This window comes from Plectropomus leopardus, chromosome 3 (genome assembly GCF_008729295.1).
Source record: "Plectropomus leopardus isolate mb chromosome 3, YSFRI_Pleo_2.0, whole genome shotgun sequence".
NCBI classification, from domain to species: Eukaryota; Metazoa; Chordata; class Actinopteri; order Perciformes; family Serranidae; genus Plectropomus; species Plectropomus leopardus.
In genome coordinates this window covers 26,200,064-26,216,986 of record NC_056465.1, presented here as the reverse complement: position 1 = coordinate 26,216,986, position 16,923 = coordinate 26,200,064, and the positions used below count along the sequence as shown (strand labels likewise).

General features: G+C 39.2%; 2 protein-coding genes and 1 pseudogene across 2 annotated transcripts in view; 2 read left to right on the top strand and 1 right to left on the bottom strand.

Moving 5' to 3' along the window:
* The first annotated feature begins 238 nt into the window (after window positions 1–238).
* On the top strand, window positions 239–7,630 carry LOC121938521 (annotated as a pseudogene).
* A 314-nt stretch (window positions 7,631–7,944) lies between these two features.
* On the top strand, window positions 7,945–14,177 carry LOC121938512 (elongation of very long chain fatty acids protein 4-like). The gene is made up of 7 exons (XM_042481754.1): window positions 7,945–8,241; window positions 8,725–8,912; window positions 9,056–9,136; window positions 9,252–9,308; window positions 9,394–9,508; window positions 12,566–12,693; window positions 12,911–14,177. The coding sequence occupies exons 1-7, from the start codon at window positions 8,184–8,186 to the stop codon at window positions 13,070–13,072; spliced, it is 789 nt and encodes a 262-aa protein (XP_042337688.1). The 5' UTR covers window positions 7,945–8,183; the 3' UTR covers window positions 13,073–14,177.
* LOC121938502 (zinc finger protein GLIS1) overlaps window positions 13,610–16,923 on the bottom strand; it is a 99,716-nt gene continuing 96,402 nt past the window's right edge. Inside the window, exons 9-11 of the mRNA XM_042481743.1 lie at window positions 15,761–15,897; window positions 14,792–14,947; window positions 13,610–14,632 (exon numbers count right to left, since the gene is read on the bottom strand). Coding sequence (XP_042337677.1) covers window positions 14,496–14,632; window positions 14,792–14,947; window positions 15,761–15,897 — 430 coding nt within the window. The 3' untranslated portion in view covers window positions 13,610–14,495. The remainder of the gene's footprint in view (window positions 14,633–14,791; window positions 14,948–15,760; window positions 15,898–16,923) is intronic.

Sequence of the window (16,923 nt, the reverse complement as noted above, 5' to 3'; positions counted from 1 at the left end):
AGAGAGCTTTATTTTCCCAAAAATATGTAAAAGTGTAATTAAATACTTAAAATAATACAAATTAAATACTTAAAATAATACTGAATATAAACCACAAATGAAAAGTAAAAAAAAAAAAAAAAGTTACATTGGGACAGGAAACAGCTCCCCCTATTGTGGTAATTATGTATCAACCAACTGCTCCTGTCAAAAAAAAAGATTCAAAAAAAAAAAAAAAACTCTCCAAACCCAGACCAGTCAAACAGGAAGTGATTGTAATTTGTCAGTTCTTTTTAGTTGTCACTGAAGTTTATCGCTGAAACACCTGTATCGAGGTATGTCTCAGATCTTTGACTGCCACAGATTTGACTGTTTGACTTTTGGTCGTAAACTTGCTATGATAAATATTCTTTGTGTTTCCAGATGGTGTCTGCATGGCAAAGTGTCCTGTCTGTGCACCAGAGCATAGTGGACAATGGAGGTATGATGAAGATGATTGTTTCGACATATATACAGTTTAGTGCAAACAAGCATGTGTGTGTGGGAGTTAGGAATTGCAGATTTGCTCCCCACTTTGTCTAACTGCTGTGTGGCTTGTTACCTGATTAGCCTCCATGCTACTGTTATATCTCTGCACTGGTGGACATAGAGGACTGGGAGGGACAGGGACACAAACACAGGGAGGAACAATTTATTGTCAGACTTATACCGGCTTTTATTTTTCTCCAGTGCCACTGACTCAATGTAATATTTTATTTGACTTGGCTTGCATTCATAGGTTATGTGAGCTGAATAGGAAACAAGACAAACTGGTCTACAGGTTCAACTAAACTGTCCCTGCTGAAAGTTTGGGCAACTCTAGGCAGCTCTTAAAACTTGTAGCTCTAGCCAGAGTTTTGTCCTTTAATGTATGTTTTCATTTCTAATAGTCCCTGACTCAGAGTTCATTATGTTCCATACAAGAGGACTGACCCGTGGCTGCTGGTCCACTCCCGCTTTTATAGGAGATTTATTTTATTTTATAGGGCAGTGGTGGAAGAAAGATTTTCAGAAAATAAAAGTTCTGAATACTTTTTCCACCACAAGCCCTGCATTCAAAATCTTACTTAGTAAAAATAAAAAATCTGCATTAAAATTACTTAAAGTACAAAAAGTAAAAGTAGTCATCATGTTCAATGCCCCCCCCCCCCCCCCCCTTAAAGATTATTATTTTTTGGGCTTTTTTGCCTTTATTCAGACAGAACAGCTTACGTGTAGAAGAGAGGGGATGACATGCAACAGAATCAAACCCACGGCCACTGTGGCAAGGACATATCTTCGGCACATGGGGCACCCGCCCTACCAACTAAGCCACCAGGCACCCACAATGGCCCATTTCAAGATAACATAGATATTACATTATTGGATCATTATTATTATCAATGCATCAATGTGCGCATCAGAATAATGTTGCAGCTGATAAAGGCACGTATAGTTTTAAAAACTTTATGTAGTGTGATGGATAGCTTATTTGAAAATAATACATTATAATGGATATTGAGTATTTTGTATTAATAATCTAAATCGGCATCTCTAAACTAAGATGAAATAGTCCTTTATTAGTCCCACAGCAGGGATATTTGCATAATTACTGCAACTAAGGGGATAGTGAAGCATCAATAAAACAAACACAATATAATAAGTGCACATCAGTCAAAAAGAGAGCAATATAATAAGTAAACAGTGATAAAACAGCAGTATTATTATTAACAGCAAATATAAGAAATAGACAAGTGTAATGTCTAAGTTCACAAGTGCATAAATCTAGTAAATAAATATATCACTTTGTGGACACGATTTTTTTTTAAAGAAAATTATAGACTATATTATGACAAACATGGAATAAAATAATACAATATATAAGCATTGGTTTGCAATCACAAAACTGCACACACAACAGGTCATTTGATCTGAACAAGTAAAACTTTAAAAATTTTTCATGTGCAGACTTTGACAAAAATCCTATTTGCAAGTTTAGGCAAATTAAGGCAGCACTTAAAACTTGTAGCTCCAGCCAGAGATGTGTCCTGTAATATATGTATTCGTTTGTAAATAGTCCCTGACTCAGAGTTCATTATGTCCCAGACAAGAGGACTGACCCGTGGCTGCTGGTCTACTCCCCCGTCCCGGTGGTGCTCATCTTCCTGGTGTACCTCTGTGTGGTCTGGGCCGGCCCTCGTCTGATGAAACACAGAGAACCTGTTGACCTCAAAGTTGTTCTCATTGTTTACAACTTTGCCATGGTCGGCCTGTCTGCCTACATGTTCTACGAGGTGAGTTTGTGCTGAAACCAGATCAGTGATGAAGTATTCAGGAAGAGGGATTTCTGTTCTTTGATATCAGTGGATATGTTAGGGGTGTATCATTTCATGCAGAAATTGTGTCAATATTTACTAGTTCCTGGTCACGTCCTGGCTCTCGAGCTACAGCCTCCTCTGTCAGCCCGTAGACTACAGCACCAGCCCGCTGGCACTCAGGGTAAGCAAGATTAACGGATGTGTTTTTGCAGAAATTCAGTCTTTAAAAAACTGCAAGTGGAACATAATTGGCAGTAACATAATCCTGCCATACAGCAGGGGAATTTCAAAGATAAAAAAATGCAGTTACGTGAAAAAATAATATATGAAACTCTGTTGTTTCCTCTCCACAGATGGCCAGGGCCTGCTGGTGGTTCTTCTTCTCCAAGGTCATAGAGCTCAGTGACACGGTGCGTATTTGTTAAATGGTTGAAGTATCAGTGGATTTCAGAATGCAGAGTAGAAACTGTAACAGCCTTCTCCTCTTGATCAGCTTTTCTTCATCCTGAGGAAGAAGAACAACCAGCTGACGTTCCTTCATGTTTACCACCACTGCACCATGATCTTCAACTGGTGGGCGGGAGTCAAGTATGTGGCAGGCGGACAGTGTGAGTAAGCTATTCTATTTATCTATACTACTTTCTAGGACTATATACACCACCTAATATGTACAACATTTACTATATTACTGTATGCAGTAATGGGCCATTAAAGCTGATACATTAATCTAATCTAATCTAATACATTAAAGCAGCTGGGAACTGTAGTTCTTATCAAGTGTTACTCACACAGGAGTAAATGGTTTTATTATCGGGGACTATTTTCAGCTGTGGATTGACATTTGCAGCCACAGTCCTGGATGGGGAATGTGGGTTTGATTCAGTTCAATTTTATTTATAAAGCCCATTATCACAAAGTACAATTTTCCTCAGAGGGAAATTCCATTGGTTTGTGAACTCTCATTTTAAAGCCTCAAGTTCAGCATTTCAGCTGCTGCCATCTTGGTTTTTTGGAGCCAGAAGTGACCACATTTGGGCGAGAGGCTGGTGCTGCAGAGAAGTGAGGGGTGGATCTGACTGAGAAGCCGAGCCAGACAACCTGTCATTCAAAGTGGCCCACACTTAATTATGCATAACTTTAATCCTTTAAAATCTGTTTCGAAATCAGTTTTCTTGTACTGCTTTCAGACGCCTCTCACAAGCTATTTAACCCTTAGAAACCTGAGTAATTGGTTTGATTTCTTTCAAATACATGGGGAAAACAGGGAATTACCAACTTGCTAAGAAACGTGCCACAAATTGCAAGAAATTAGTAAAAGGTGATAAAAACAATGACCTGAAGATTTGTTTAGGAAGGGGGGGGGGGGGGGGGGGGGGGGGGGTCATTGTTAGAAAAATATCAAAAACTAGGGATAACATGTCCATTATTTATATATATATATATATATATTTATAATCATTATTATTATGTATTTAAAATTATGTTACAGAAAAGAAAAAATTTTGTTTTTCTGCACTTATTTTGGGTCATGTACTTACTTTTCTTTTTTTTGCTTATTTTTAGGTAATTTTCTCGTAACTTTTTACTAATTTCTTGCTTTTTTTATGGGCCATGTGTTGTTAAGTTGATCATAACCTTCTCTCCATGTTTTTGGAAAGAAATCTAATCAATCTGCTCAGGTTTCAAAGGGTTAAGCCCTAATAAAATAAAAAAGGGGTGAGTTACATAAAAATCGATCCCTGTACATTTGTCGTGAATGTTTAAATTAACTGTAGAGACTAAAACCATTTTTTTGTATCAGGCTGTATACATGTTTTTCCCTCCATCCTGTGGGCCTGAGCCCGAAAAGTTTTTTTGGCACTTATGTGTTTGCTTCATTTTTCAGCCCCTGAGGTTGCAACTTGGTATTAATCCACAGCTGAAAATAGTCCTCGTCAACTACACCATTTACCCCTGTTTGAGTCACATTTGCTAAAAAACATTGCCCTGCTGTGTTAATGAATTAAAATCAGAATCAGTTCTCACAGCCAATTACGAGGCGCCCAGTAGCTCAATTGGTAGAGCAGGCGCGCCCCTGTACAAAAGGGTATGTCCTTTCCACAGCAGCTGGAGGTTTGATTCCAGCCTCAGCCCTTTGCTGCATGTCATCCCCTCTCTCTCCTCCTTTCATGCATAAACTGTCCTCTCAAATAAAGGTAAAAAGCCCCCCCAAAATAATCTTGAACATCCAGCTACTTAATTCATTTCTATGCCTCTGCGCCAGGTACAGCCATGACAGCAGACATTTAATTTAGTCACCGGGAGCTTCAGGGTTTGTTTTTGTGGAATGAATAAAATAAATAAATAAAATAGAAAAAAAATCTAAAGATACCATTCCACCAAATGTCTAACTCAGACTTCTGTTGGCTGCAAAAACTGACAAAAATCAAACTAACTCACAATCAGAATAAATTTCAATCCAAGAACAAAGTAATTTCTCTGTTACTATAACTTATCATTGAGTCTTATTCTTCATCATCTTTGTGGTCACTTCCTGTCTGGTACATTGCAGAGATATTGTTTATATAAATGCAAATGAAAGCAGATAATTAACACTGTCTAATGAAACTAAATTTGTTAATACTAATAAAATGTTTTGGTAACCTTAGGGCATCTTACTGCATCATTCCACAGTGTGTCTGCTGCGTCACAAGTTAAAACTTGTGCCAGTTGATAATTAATTCACTCACTATCAGTACTTAAACTTTCCTTTCTCTACATGATGGAAAACATTTCTACTGAGTTAAATAATATAAAGTGAAATAGCCCCCCCCCCCCTTTTTGCCACACTGAGTTTGTTGCATTTTTTTGTTCGTATCCTGCAGCATTTTTTATCGGCCAGGTCAACACCTTTGTTCACATAGTGATGTATTCTTACTACGGCCTGGCTGCGTTTGGCTGCACATGCAGAAGTACCTGTGGTGGAAGAGATACCTCACCTCTCTGCAGCTGGTGAGTGTCCTCCTGCTCCGTATAAGAAGAATTGTAAATACAACATGTTTTTGAAATAAGCCGATCTGAAGTGTCGTCCGTTTGCCTCTCCAGGTGCAGTTTCTGCTGGTGCTCCTGCACTCGGGCCACAACCTGTTCACAGAGTGTGACTACCCTGACTCCATGAACCTGGTGGTGTTTAGTTACTGCGTCACCCTCATCATCCTCTTCAGTAACTTCTATTATCAGAGCTACCTCAAGAAGAAGAAGCAGAAATAAGACGCAGTGGTGAGGCCTCACACACAAACACACTGCGGCTGTATTAGAGGAGCTGACAAAGTGTTGAGTCCTCTTGAAGGTGTTTTTCCTTGCAGTCCTCACTAGTGTCCACTAGAGGGGACAACATGCCCACAGTCTGAACATTTTTCTCATGGTGCTCTCTTATCAAGTGTCAGATCGATAGATAATGAAAAAAGATTAGACTTGATCTTTGCACGGATACAATTAAGCTTTGCAGTCAAACTTAAACATTGACTATTTTACAACAGTCACTGAGTGACAGACTGGCTGGAGCCTCGCTTTGCTGGGGTCCAGCCAAAATAAGAGACATGCGATCGCTTCGATTACATATTTTTTAAACTGAGAAATTTATTCAACCAGGAAAAATCCCATTGAAATTCATAATCTTCTTTTTCAAGGAAGTCCCGGCCAAGACAGCAGCATGAGGAATTTGTTTAAAGGAAGAAACAGACACAACAGCAAAAAGTTAACAACCCACAGAATAAAAAAAACAACCAACAGAAAAACAAAGAAAAGACTTAAAAGCAATTATCAGCCAATTTATAGTAAACAACTAAAATTAGCAGCGTTCAGCAGCCAGACAAGTACATTGAGTGTTTAAAAAATCCTTAATCCTGTTTAAAAAAATATCTTCCAGGCTTAAATTAGTGCAGTTTAAGATGATTCTGTAGCCGACACCAAAAACTTCAAAAGCACTTTTAATGTGTCACATCACAGGATTTCAGTGATTTTACGTTCAAGTTTTCCCTGATATCACACTGCAGTTTGAATCTGCAGTTTATTCATTTAAAGCCTTATTTGCATTGGACTAGTTTTACCTGAGGACCTCACGTAATTTAGAAATTACTCCCCCCACAGCTGTGTTTCATGCGGCTCATTCACACAGGATAAGCAGTGTCTGTCTTTTATTTTCAGAAGAGGAGGGTGGCTGGGGTGTGACTTTTTTTATTTAAAACAAAAATGAAACACTACCTTTTTAAGTTGTTTGTCCCTCAGCTAAGCCAAAATTAAAAACACAAGTCCTTCTTCAGTGCGTACATTTTTTTAATGCCTAACCCATTTTGCAGCATCTCTTCCCCTCATAAATAAAGAACAGTCCCTATCCCTAATCACAAAAGCAGGCCAGCGCGGTGACTAGTAGCATGTGCAGCTCACCGAGTCCAGTTAAAGTCAGACTGAGGTGTTTCATGATGGAGGAAAACAAACAAACAAACAAACAAACAAAAGAAACTTCCAAACTACCCCAAGTCAGTAACAAATCACAGAGATGCTGATTCACATGAGACTAATATTATCCCATGACCTCTGTGTTTGCCGAAATATGGTAGGTAATTTGCCCTGGAATTTTTACCTTATATATTATGGGCATGGCTGTGCACACTGAATTAAAATCACAGACAAATTACTAGAGGTCCTCATGTAATACTTTCCCTGTGTGACTAGGGTTTTAATAACTGTGATTATGTAAAGTGAAGTTGTAACAGATTTCACCTTCATTTGTCTCTACTTTTCTCGCATAGGATGAAAAAGGCAGAAGCACTCCGGCTCAAAGTAAACGAGACACCACAGACCTCAAAAAAACCCAAACTGAGCACCGCTCACAGCGGCAGCAGACAGCTGCCCCTCAGCTCCTTCAACACGTTAAACAGGAATCTTGATGGTGTTGGATGGAAGCAGAAAAGCACACGTGCCTTATTGTCAAAGCATCAGCCTTCTGTTGCCATATGTAGGGATTACTGTGCACCAATCACGAGAAATCAAATACAAAATGCATCAAATTATTCTGACATGATCAGTTTCTAAAATATCATAAAATGGGGAAAAATGTTGCTCTTGTTATTTTCTTGAAAGGATTTTTTGTGAATCAACAATGTAGTTCTATTTGTGATGACCTCATTATAGATAATAGTTTTATCACTTTATTGTGACTAATCTAAATAAAGTGCAGAAATACGACAAAGTTTAATGCCAACTAATCAAGATTTATTCTATATATTATTATATTATATTTATTTACATATTTTTCTCATAGAGAAATTGACAAAAACAGCTGCTATTTTTTATTGTAATAATAAACTTTCCATGTTATAATGACTTCTATTTCTTTTTGTAATGATTTGGTATGTGGTATTTGAGAAGTAAAAATCCTGCATTCTGTAAATATATATATATATATATATATATAGGTATATATGTGTATAAAACAGTATTATAAGTTAACAGTAAAAAAGCAAAATATAGTAAATAGACATGCTTAATAGTTAAATTCACAAGTAAATAAATGTAGTAGGTAAATCATTTTATATCGCTTGAAGGACAACAGAGCATTTATTTTATTAAAAATACATAAAATGTTTAATTAAATGAATTGAATAATACAAAATATTAGCATCAAATGAAAGGTAAAATGAAAGGGAAAGTTGGTCACGTTAAAGCAGTAAACGGCTCCCTCTGCTGTGCTACTCGTGTATCACTCAACTGATCCTCTCAATAAAAAAAGAGAAACCCTAAACGGTAGTGAAGAAAAACAGGAAATGATTCAAATCTTCTCTGCGTTTTTTCACGATCACTGAAGTTCATTCTGTTTCCAGCTTCAAGATGGCTTCTGCATGGCAAAGTGTCCTGTCTGTGCACCAGAGGATAGTGGACAATGGAGGTATGATGATTATTATTACTTTTCCTGCATGTACACTTGAGTCTAAACAATGAGCCGGTGTGTGTGGGAGCTGAGAGCTGCAGATGTGCTCCACAGATTGCCTTCGCATGACTTGTGGCTTGTCACATGGTTAGCTGTACTGCTACTTTGAGTGATATACGCCTGTTACACTGGTGGACAAGTAGGAGTGGCAGGAAAAGGGGAACACAAACATAGGGAGGGCTATTTCATTGTCAGATGAAAACTGTCTTTTTTTTTGCCCAAGTGCAAATTTGTTTCAATCAGAATGTGGTTTGAATTCATAAAACTGCTCACACAGCAGGTCAGCTGATCTGAACAAGAAAAATGGTAAAAACATGTTATTTCATGTGCAGACTTTTAACAAAAATCCTATTTGCAAGTTTAGGCAAATCAAGGCAGCACTTAAAACTTGTAGCTCCAGCCAGAGATGTGTCCTGTAATATATGTATTTATTTGTTCCAGACAAGAGGACTGACCCGTGGCTGCTGGTCTACTCCCCCGTCCCGGTGGCGCTCATCGTCCTGGTGTACCTCTGTGTGGTCTGGGCCGGCCCTCGTCTGATGAAACACAGAGAACCCGTTGACCTCAAAGCTGTTCTCATTGTTTACAACTTTGCCATGGTCGGCCTGTCTGCCTACATGTTCTACGAGGTGAGTTTGTGCTGAAACCAGATCAAATATTCAGATTTACAGGCTTTATCTGCTGCTTCCTCTTAGGAACTTCTGTTTTTTGATAGGAGTTGTTACTTTGGCGGTTTTTTATTTCATGAATTGATTGTGTAAACTTTTACCAGTTCCTGGACACATCCCGGCTCTCAAACTACAGCCTCCTCTGTCAGCCCGTAGATTACAGCAACAGCCCGCTGGCACTCAGGGTGAGCAGGTGTCTTTCATGTCTTTGTGCAGAAATTTGGTCAAATTCACAGTAAGATAATCCAAAACACAGAATGAATAATATGTAAAACCCACATTTTTCCATTGCTCCTCCAGATGGCCAGGGCCTGCTGGTGGTTCTACTTCTCCAAAGTCATAGAGCTCAGTGACACGGTGCGTATTGATTTTAAACATTTGTAGTCTCGGTAAAATTCAGAATTCAGAGTTAAAACTGTAACAGCCTCCTCTGTGTGTGCAGGTCTTCTTCATCCTGAGGAAGAAGAACAATCAGCTGACGGTCCTTCACATTTTCCACCACGGTCCCCTGATGTTCAACTGGTGGGCGGGAATCAAGTATGTTCCTGGCGGACAGTGTAAGTCAAATCTTTCAATCATTGACTGTACGCTCTTGTTGCATGATGGAGATTGTCACTTGAGGGATAAGACTAACACTTAACATTGAAGCTGGGGTAGGCTGTGTAATTTTGGCATTGCTGGGAAAACGGAGGCTTTAGAAAATTGAAGCCGTGACAGGAGATGTAGCAAATCACAGGTCTTTTCAGAGGGACTGTGTTCCTAGTGGCAGTTCTGTTAATGCAAATGCACGCGCTCATATCTTTGGTAAAAAAAAAAAAAAAAGATTCAGTGGCGAGGAATCCTGCTGAAAAGAGTTGCAACTATTTTATGACGTAATATACCGTAAACTTTTCTGATATGCGAATGAGTCTTTTTGTGACATACTATGAGATTACTTTTTCCACGATTTTTGACGACATGCTAATATAATGTTTTTTCATGACATTTAACAACCTTCAATGCTATGACGTTTTTTCTTGATTTTTCTCGACATACTGTGTAATGACATTTTTTCATGATTTATGACGACATGCTATACAAGTTTTTTAATAATATGTGACGACGTGATACTACGAAATTTTTTCATATTTGACAAATACTTTATATACTTTTCATGATTTGTGACAACATGCTATACTATGATTTTTCATTGTTTTTGATGACATACCAGCCTATGACTTTTTCATGATTCTTTAAGTCATTTATACACTATAGTATTTTTTCATGAATTCTGACCACTTATTATACTATGAAGTTTTTTCATGATTTTTGATAATGTGCTATAGTATGATATTTTTGTACTGACATTTTAGTATTTTTGATGACAAGCTATACTGTGACATTTTTTCCATGACTTTTGAAAACATACTATACTATGATGTTTTTTTCCCCATAATTTTTGACAAGGGCTTACACTAGGAAGTCTTTGTTTTTAATGAAATACTTCTAAATATTCTTATTAATAAGTGTGCATTATCTCATTGTCAAATAATCTTGCTCCTTTAAATACTCAAAAAAAAAACTTAGACTTTGTTGCACCTTTTTTTGCTTGAGGCATATGTTTTTAAGCGGCAAAGCTCCTCCTTCACAGTCAAATCACAGTATCTTACCATGACTACCAAACATGGTATGTCATTCACGCTCTCATTAAGTGCCATCCTGAACCTCACTGATTCTTTCAAATCAGCTTTCTGGTGCACTCTTTTGTTTTCACTTTTCACACTTATTGCTTGTGTGCCTTTGGTTAAGTTGCTGTGTATCAGTGGATGCTGACTCCTGGTCAAATGTGACTGAAATGCTCTAAAACTTAACAGTAATGTTTACAAAAAGTCTGGGCAACCTTAGTGCATATTTCCACGGTGTTTGCTGCCTCACAAGTTAAAACTTGTATAGGCTGATACTTAATTTACTCACTGTCAGTACTTGAACTCTCTTTTCTCTACATGATGCAGAATGTTTTTACTGATACACACATACAAACCCCAATTCCAATGTTGGGATGTTTGGTAAAGCGTAAATAAAAACAGAATATAATGATTTACAAATCCTTTTCAACCTATATTCAATTGATTACACTACAAAGACAAGATATTGAATGTTCAAACTGATTAACTTTATTGTTTTTTTGCAAATATTCACTAATTTTGAATTTGATGCCTGCAACACATTCCAAAAAAGCTGGGACAAGGGCATATTTACCACTGTGTTACATCACCTTTCCTTTTAACAACAATCAACAATCAGTAAGCGTTTGGGAACTGAGGACACTAATGTTGAAGCTTTGTAGGTGGAATTCTTTCCCATTTTTGCTTGATGTAGGACTTTAGTTGCTCAACAGTCCAGGGTCTCCGTTGTTGTATTTTGTGCTTCATCATGCGCTGCACAGTTTCAGTGGTCGACAGGTCTAGACTGCAGGCAGGCCAGTCTAATACCTGCACGCTTTTACGATGAAGCCACGCTGCTGTCACACATGCAGAATGTGGCTTGGCATTGTCTTGCTGAAAAAGGCAGGGACGTCCCTGAAAAAGACGTTGCTTGGATGGCAGCATATGTTGCTCCACAACCTGTATGTACCTTTCTGTATTAATGGTGCCTTCACAGATGTGCAAGTTATCCATGCCATGGGCACTAACACACCCCCATACCATCGCAGATGCTGGCTTTTGAACTTTGCGCTAACAGTCTGGATGGTCCTTTTCCTCTTTGGCCCGGAGGACATGACGTCCATGATTTCCAAAGACAGTTTGAATGTGGACTTGTCAGACCACAGCACACTTTTCCGCTTTGCGTCAGTCCATCTCAGATGAGCTCGGGCCCAGAGAAGCTGGCAGCGTTTCTAGGTGTTCTTGATATATGGCTTTCGCTTTGCATGGTAGAGTCTTAACTTGCACTTGTAGATGTTGTGACGAACTGTGTTGAGTGACAATGGTTTTCCGAAGTGTTCCTGAGCCCGCGTGGTAATATCCTTTACAGAATGATGTTGGTTTTTAATGCAGTGACGCCTGAGAGATCTAAGGTCACAGGCATTCAATGTTGGTTTTCGGCCTTGCTGCTTATGTGCAGAGATTTCTCCAGATTATATTATTGACTGTAGACGATTAAATCCCTAAATTCCTTGCAATTGTACATTGAGAAATGTTCTTAAACTGTTGGACTATTTGATAACGCAGTTGCTCATAAAGTGGTGAACCTTGCCCCAGCTTTGCTTGCTCCTTTTATACCCAATCATGACACTAACGTGTTTCCAATTAACCTGTTCACCTGTGGATTGTTCCAAACTGGTGTTTTTTTGAGCATTCCTCCTCCTGTCCCAGCTTCTTTGGAACGTATTGCTGCATCAAATCCAAAATGAGTTTTTTGATTTGCAAAAAAACAAAGTTTATCAGTTTGAACATAAAATATCTTGTCTTTGTAGTACATTCAATTGAATATAGGTTGAAAAGGATTTTCAGATCATTGTATTGTTTTTATTAACGTTTTATACAACATCCCAACTTTGTTGGAATTGGGATTTGTAAATGAAACACATTTCTTGCAATTGAGCGTGTTTGCATTTTTCTGTTTATGTATTGCAGCGTTCTTCATCTGCATGGTCAACTCTTTCATCCATCTCGTGATGTATTTTTACTACGGCCTGGCTGCGCTCGGTCCGCACATGCAGAAGTACCTGTGGTGGAAGAGATACCTCACCTCTCTGCAGCTGGTGAGTAGCCTCCCTCTTCATATTTGGAAAATCTTTTGCTGGCAAACCTTGGGTCCTGGTATTTTACAGCATACTTAGTGTGACACTTTTTTTTTCATGATTTTTGATCCACATGATTGCCAGGACCTAAGGTTTTCCAGCACATCATTGAGTTGTAACAAGAGTTCAGTGTTATGTTTGTGGCTGATCCGAACTTTCTCTTTGACTGCTTTTCCAGGTGCAGCTCATGCTGTTTCTCCTGCACTCAGGCTACAACCTTTTTGCGGAGTGCGACTTCCCCGATGCCATGAACATGTTGGTGTTTACCTACTGTGTCACCCTCATCATCCTCTTCAGTAACTTCTATTATCAGAGCTACCTCAAGAAGAAGCAGAAATAAAGGCGCAACGGTGAGGCCTCACACACAAACACTGCAGCTTTATAAGAGGAGCTGACGGTGTTATCAGCTTGAGTGTTTTCTGTCTGCAGTATTTGCTAGTGTCCACTAGAGGGAACAACATGTCCATTGTTTTAACATTTTTCTCATGGTGTCAGACTTGAAAGGCCTGTGTAATTAATCCGAACAATTTGAGTTCCCTCTGCTTTTTCAGTATCATATGTAATCTAAATGTGTTTTAAAAAATGGAGCCAGTGATCATTCAATTATTTATTTCTTAAACTGAGAAATGACAAACATTCAAATGATTGCTGTAAACAAACTGTACATTTTATACACATAATAATAAAGTAGGTTTGTTTCTCTGCATTATTGCAGAATTAATAAGTTCAAACCCTCCTTCAGAGATTAATCCAAAAAGACATTTAACAACATAATACAGAAATGCAAACATTTGTTTTCCCACTGCTAAAACAACACGGCAAAATGATATATTCTTTTCTACACTTAATCAAATAGATTGAAAGATGTAGATTACAGAGAATAACACGAGGAGGGAGAGGACATTTCATTTCCATCCAGGAGTGTTGTAGTGTTTGAAGTTTATGTATTAAAGAGAGAGTTTGGATCTTTTGAAGCGGGGTTGTATTGGGTTATCTATAGTCAGAGTCAGAAATAACCCTTTAAAACTCCAAAGTCGCACAATAGCGCAAACTGAGGCTGCAGTAGACCAACAGCCCCCATGTTCTGCGAGGTAAAATTACTGTTTTTCATCAGTTTCTCAGTGGCTTCGGAGAGAGCATAGATGTGCACCACCAAAGTAAAGTGGTGAAAATATACTAAATATAGCATACACTTAAACTGATTGATTTGATTCCTTAGGTGACTAAAATGTCTTGCTGCTTAGCAGGACGGCACTCTGGTCTGCCTCATTAAACTCAGGACGTGTCGTAACACTGACTATAGACAAGTACCTCGTGCAACCACGCATCAAAAAAATCCAAACTATCCCTTAAACACTGAAAAAACTGTATGTGTATGTGATGAGTTCTTGCCCAACAAATTTGACTGAGTTTAAGAAATAAAGCATATGGATCTTTTAAAATAAGAGACGTGTGTTTAATTTCTTTCTTCGACTTACAGTAAGAATGGGAAGAACCAGATCTTTTTCTGAGGAACCATTAGATAATTTTACATGTGAAAATTATTCACAAAGACATAGAAATTACTGTTTGCTGCCTGTGGTGAGAAATTCACGTTTAAAGCCGTCAGAAGCCTTAAAGGTTGGGAATCACTGCTCTTACCTATCTGGACTATTGGGCAGTTGCACCTTGAGCATCAGACAGTGTCAGGTGAGAAGAAGAGAAGATAGGATCCAAGTGTTAGGCGATGGGTGTGGTGAAGCGTTCCCTGCTCCAGTGTTGCTCTATGTCTCCGTGTAGACAGACGACATGTGGCTCAGGCTGCGGTCGAAGTTGCCCACCTGGAAGAAGATGCTCTCTTCTGGGCTGGAGGAGAACTGGCACCCTGCGCCGCCTTGTAGTTCCTGGGTCAGGTTAAAGCCTGCAATAGACACGTTAAAAAGCAGTTTGTTTAAAGTTTTTATATTTGAGAGGAAATTATATTATACGTGGTAGATTGACCTTTAAACAAAATGAGGAGTAAATAACAAAAACATCAGCCACAATCAGTGCATGCCTGTTCTGGCTAAAATGTGCTCACCTGCAGTGCCAGTGTTGCTAGTTGACATGTGGAAGCCATTGTGCTGATGGGAAGTGTAGGCGTGAGAATCTCCTGGGACGTGGACACCACTGACAGTTTGCTCCATCCTGTAGGAGTCTCCGAAATGAAAGCAGCTCTGAAAACTGCCTTGGTATTCTAGGAAATAAGAAAAGATGTTGAGGAGTGAGGAGAAAAATAGAAGCCAGACTTGATTGACTGCCACCAGTGTCTATGGGCGATTGTTTCCAGGGTCAGTAAGCATCCCCTCCATCCGGATGAAACTTAATGTGGATCTCGAATTATGACAATGCTATATTTGTGCTCGTGCTAACTGTGCCAGCCCCACTAGTATGTAACATTCGTCCCCATCGTCTCAAGTTTGTACTCAGAATGGACCGCAGGAGTCACGATAATGGGAAAGCAGCTTTGCCTGGAGCGCTTTTACGCAACTCCCCGACCACAGCGCGGTTAGAGAGACGTCCATGTGTAGATCTTTACAGGGAAAACAGTGTTTAAGGCATTAGGAAAAAGGGTCTGGAGTGACAGCTGAGCCTGCCATGCTAGGACGTTGAGAGACAGCTGAATACATGAGCCAGCATTTTGTTGGCTAATTCAGCTCAGGGAAAAGGCTTCCGGCATGTGGTTTTCCCTACTCTGTCTCTACGACTCTAATCTCTTTCTGTGCTAAAAATGCTCTGACAGAGCCACGGGCCTTTCATGTGGGCCTGCTCGTACAGCGAGTGTTTGAAAAAGGACACAGGGGTGTTCTTATGTATATATTCAAGTGATCTGACACTGTAAATCCCCTCGTAGGAAGTTATAAAAAAAAGTACATGTTACTGAATCACCTGCAACAGGAAAAATTTCAGGATATTAAATTGAAACGCCAATGAACATTTTTAAATACACGCCAAGACAGATTTCCTGAAACAAGTTACATTCAGCCAGATGTCTTTGGGTCAGTCTTACCGTCATTGGCAGACTGATGGTGGTGATAGTGGGAGTAGGGCTTGTGGTGGGATAGGCCATGCTGTTTGTCCACAGGAGGAGGTGGAGGGGGCGTCCCTGTTCCCTTCATCCCCGGAGACAAGAGGGGACCTGACACCCTGGAGGAGACACAAAAAAGGGTGAGTGAAATATACATTTTAACTTCTTGATGTGTTATTCAATCCTTTCTAGACAGTCTGAATAATTCCTCAATAAAACGCTTCATGCATCGTGACATCCCAATCAAAGCAGGAGCTGCATGTCGGCCGGCTAACCACATGATCCAACAATCCAGCGGAGCAGTTAGTGATCCTAAACACACAGAAGAAGAAACATTCCAGGCGTGTGGAAACTTGGGCTCCCCACACGTAATCGTCCTCCTACCACATATTATGATCTTAAGTCAACAAACAGCAGAGTGTGCATTCGAGTGAAACCAGCCCCCCACCCCATTCAAAACACACACACACACACACACACACACACAAACAAACACAACCCACCATTGCTGTATCACCAAGCTTTGTGGCCTGGAGAGAAAAAAGCACAATAGTATTTACTTTCACGATTTTTGAGAAAAAGAAGTATTAAGACAAAAACAGCTGAAAACCACATAAAATAGCATACAGGGAAAAAAGTAATGGCATAGATAGTTGCAAAAACGTCCAAAACACCATAATTTCACATGATCCAAAAAAACGACCAAAAATGCAAAACTGTACTAAGGTGAAAAATGTCAAAATATGGCACCTAGTGGGTCAGTGGATAGAGCGGGGCCCCATGTACAGAGGTTATGTCCTCCCTGTCCCTCTGTCCTGTCCATTAAAGGCAAAAAACGCCAAAAAATGACCCAAATGACCCAGAATGCAAAACTACAATATGTCAAAAAATGTCAAAATAGGGCATGCCCCAAAAACAGCAGAAAAAAGCATGAAATAGCGTGCTAAGATAAGCCATAGCATAGTATGGTGCATAAATGACAAAAAAAACCTGGATATAACATGTCAGAAAACATTAACACTATTTTATGCTGTTTTGAGGTGTTTTCAGCTGTTTTTGGGACGTGTCATATTTTGATATTTTTAGCCTTACTATAGCCTTGCCTTTTGGGTCATTCTTTCAACATGCATTATTAGGGTGTTTTT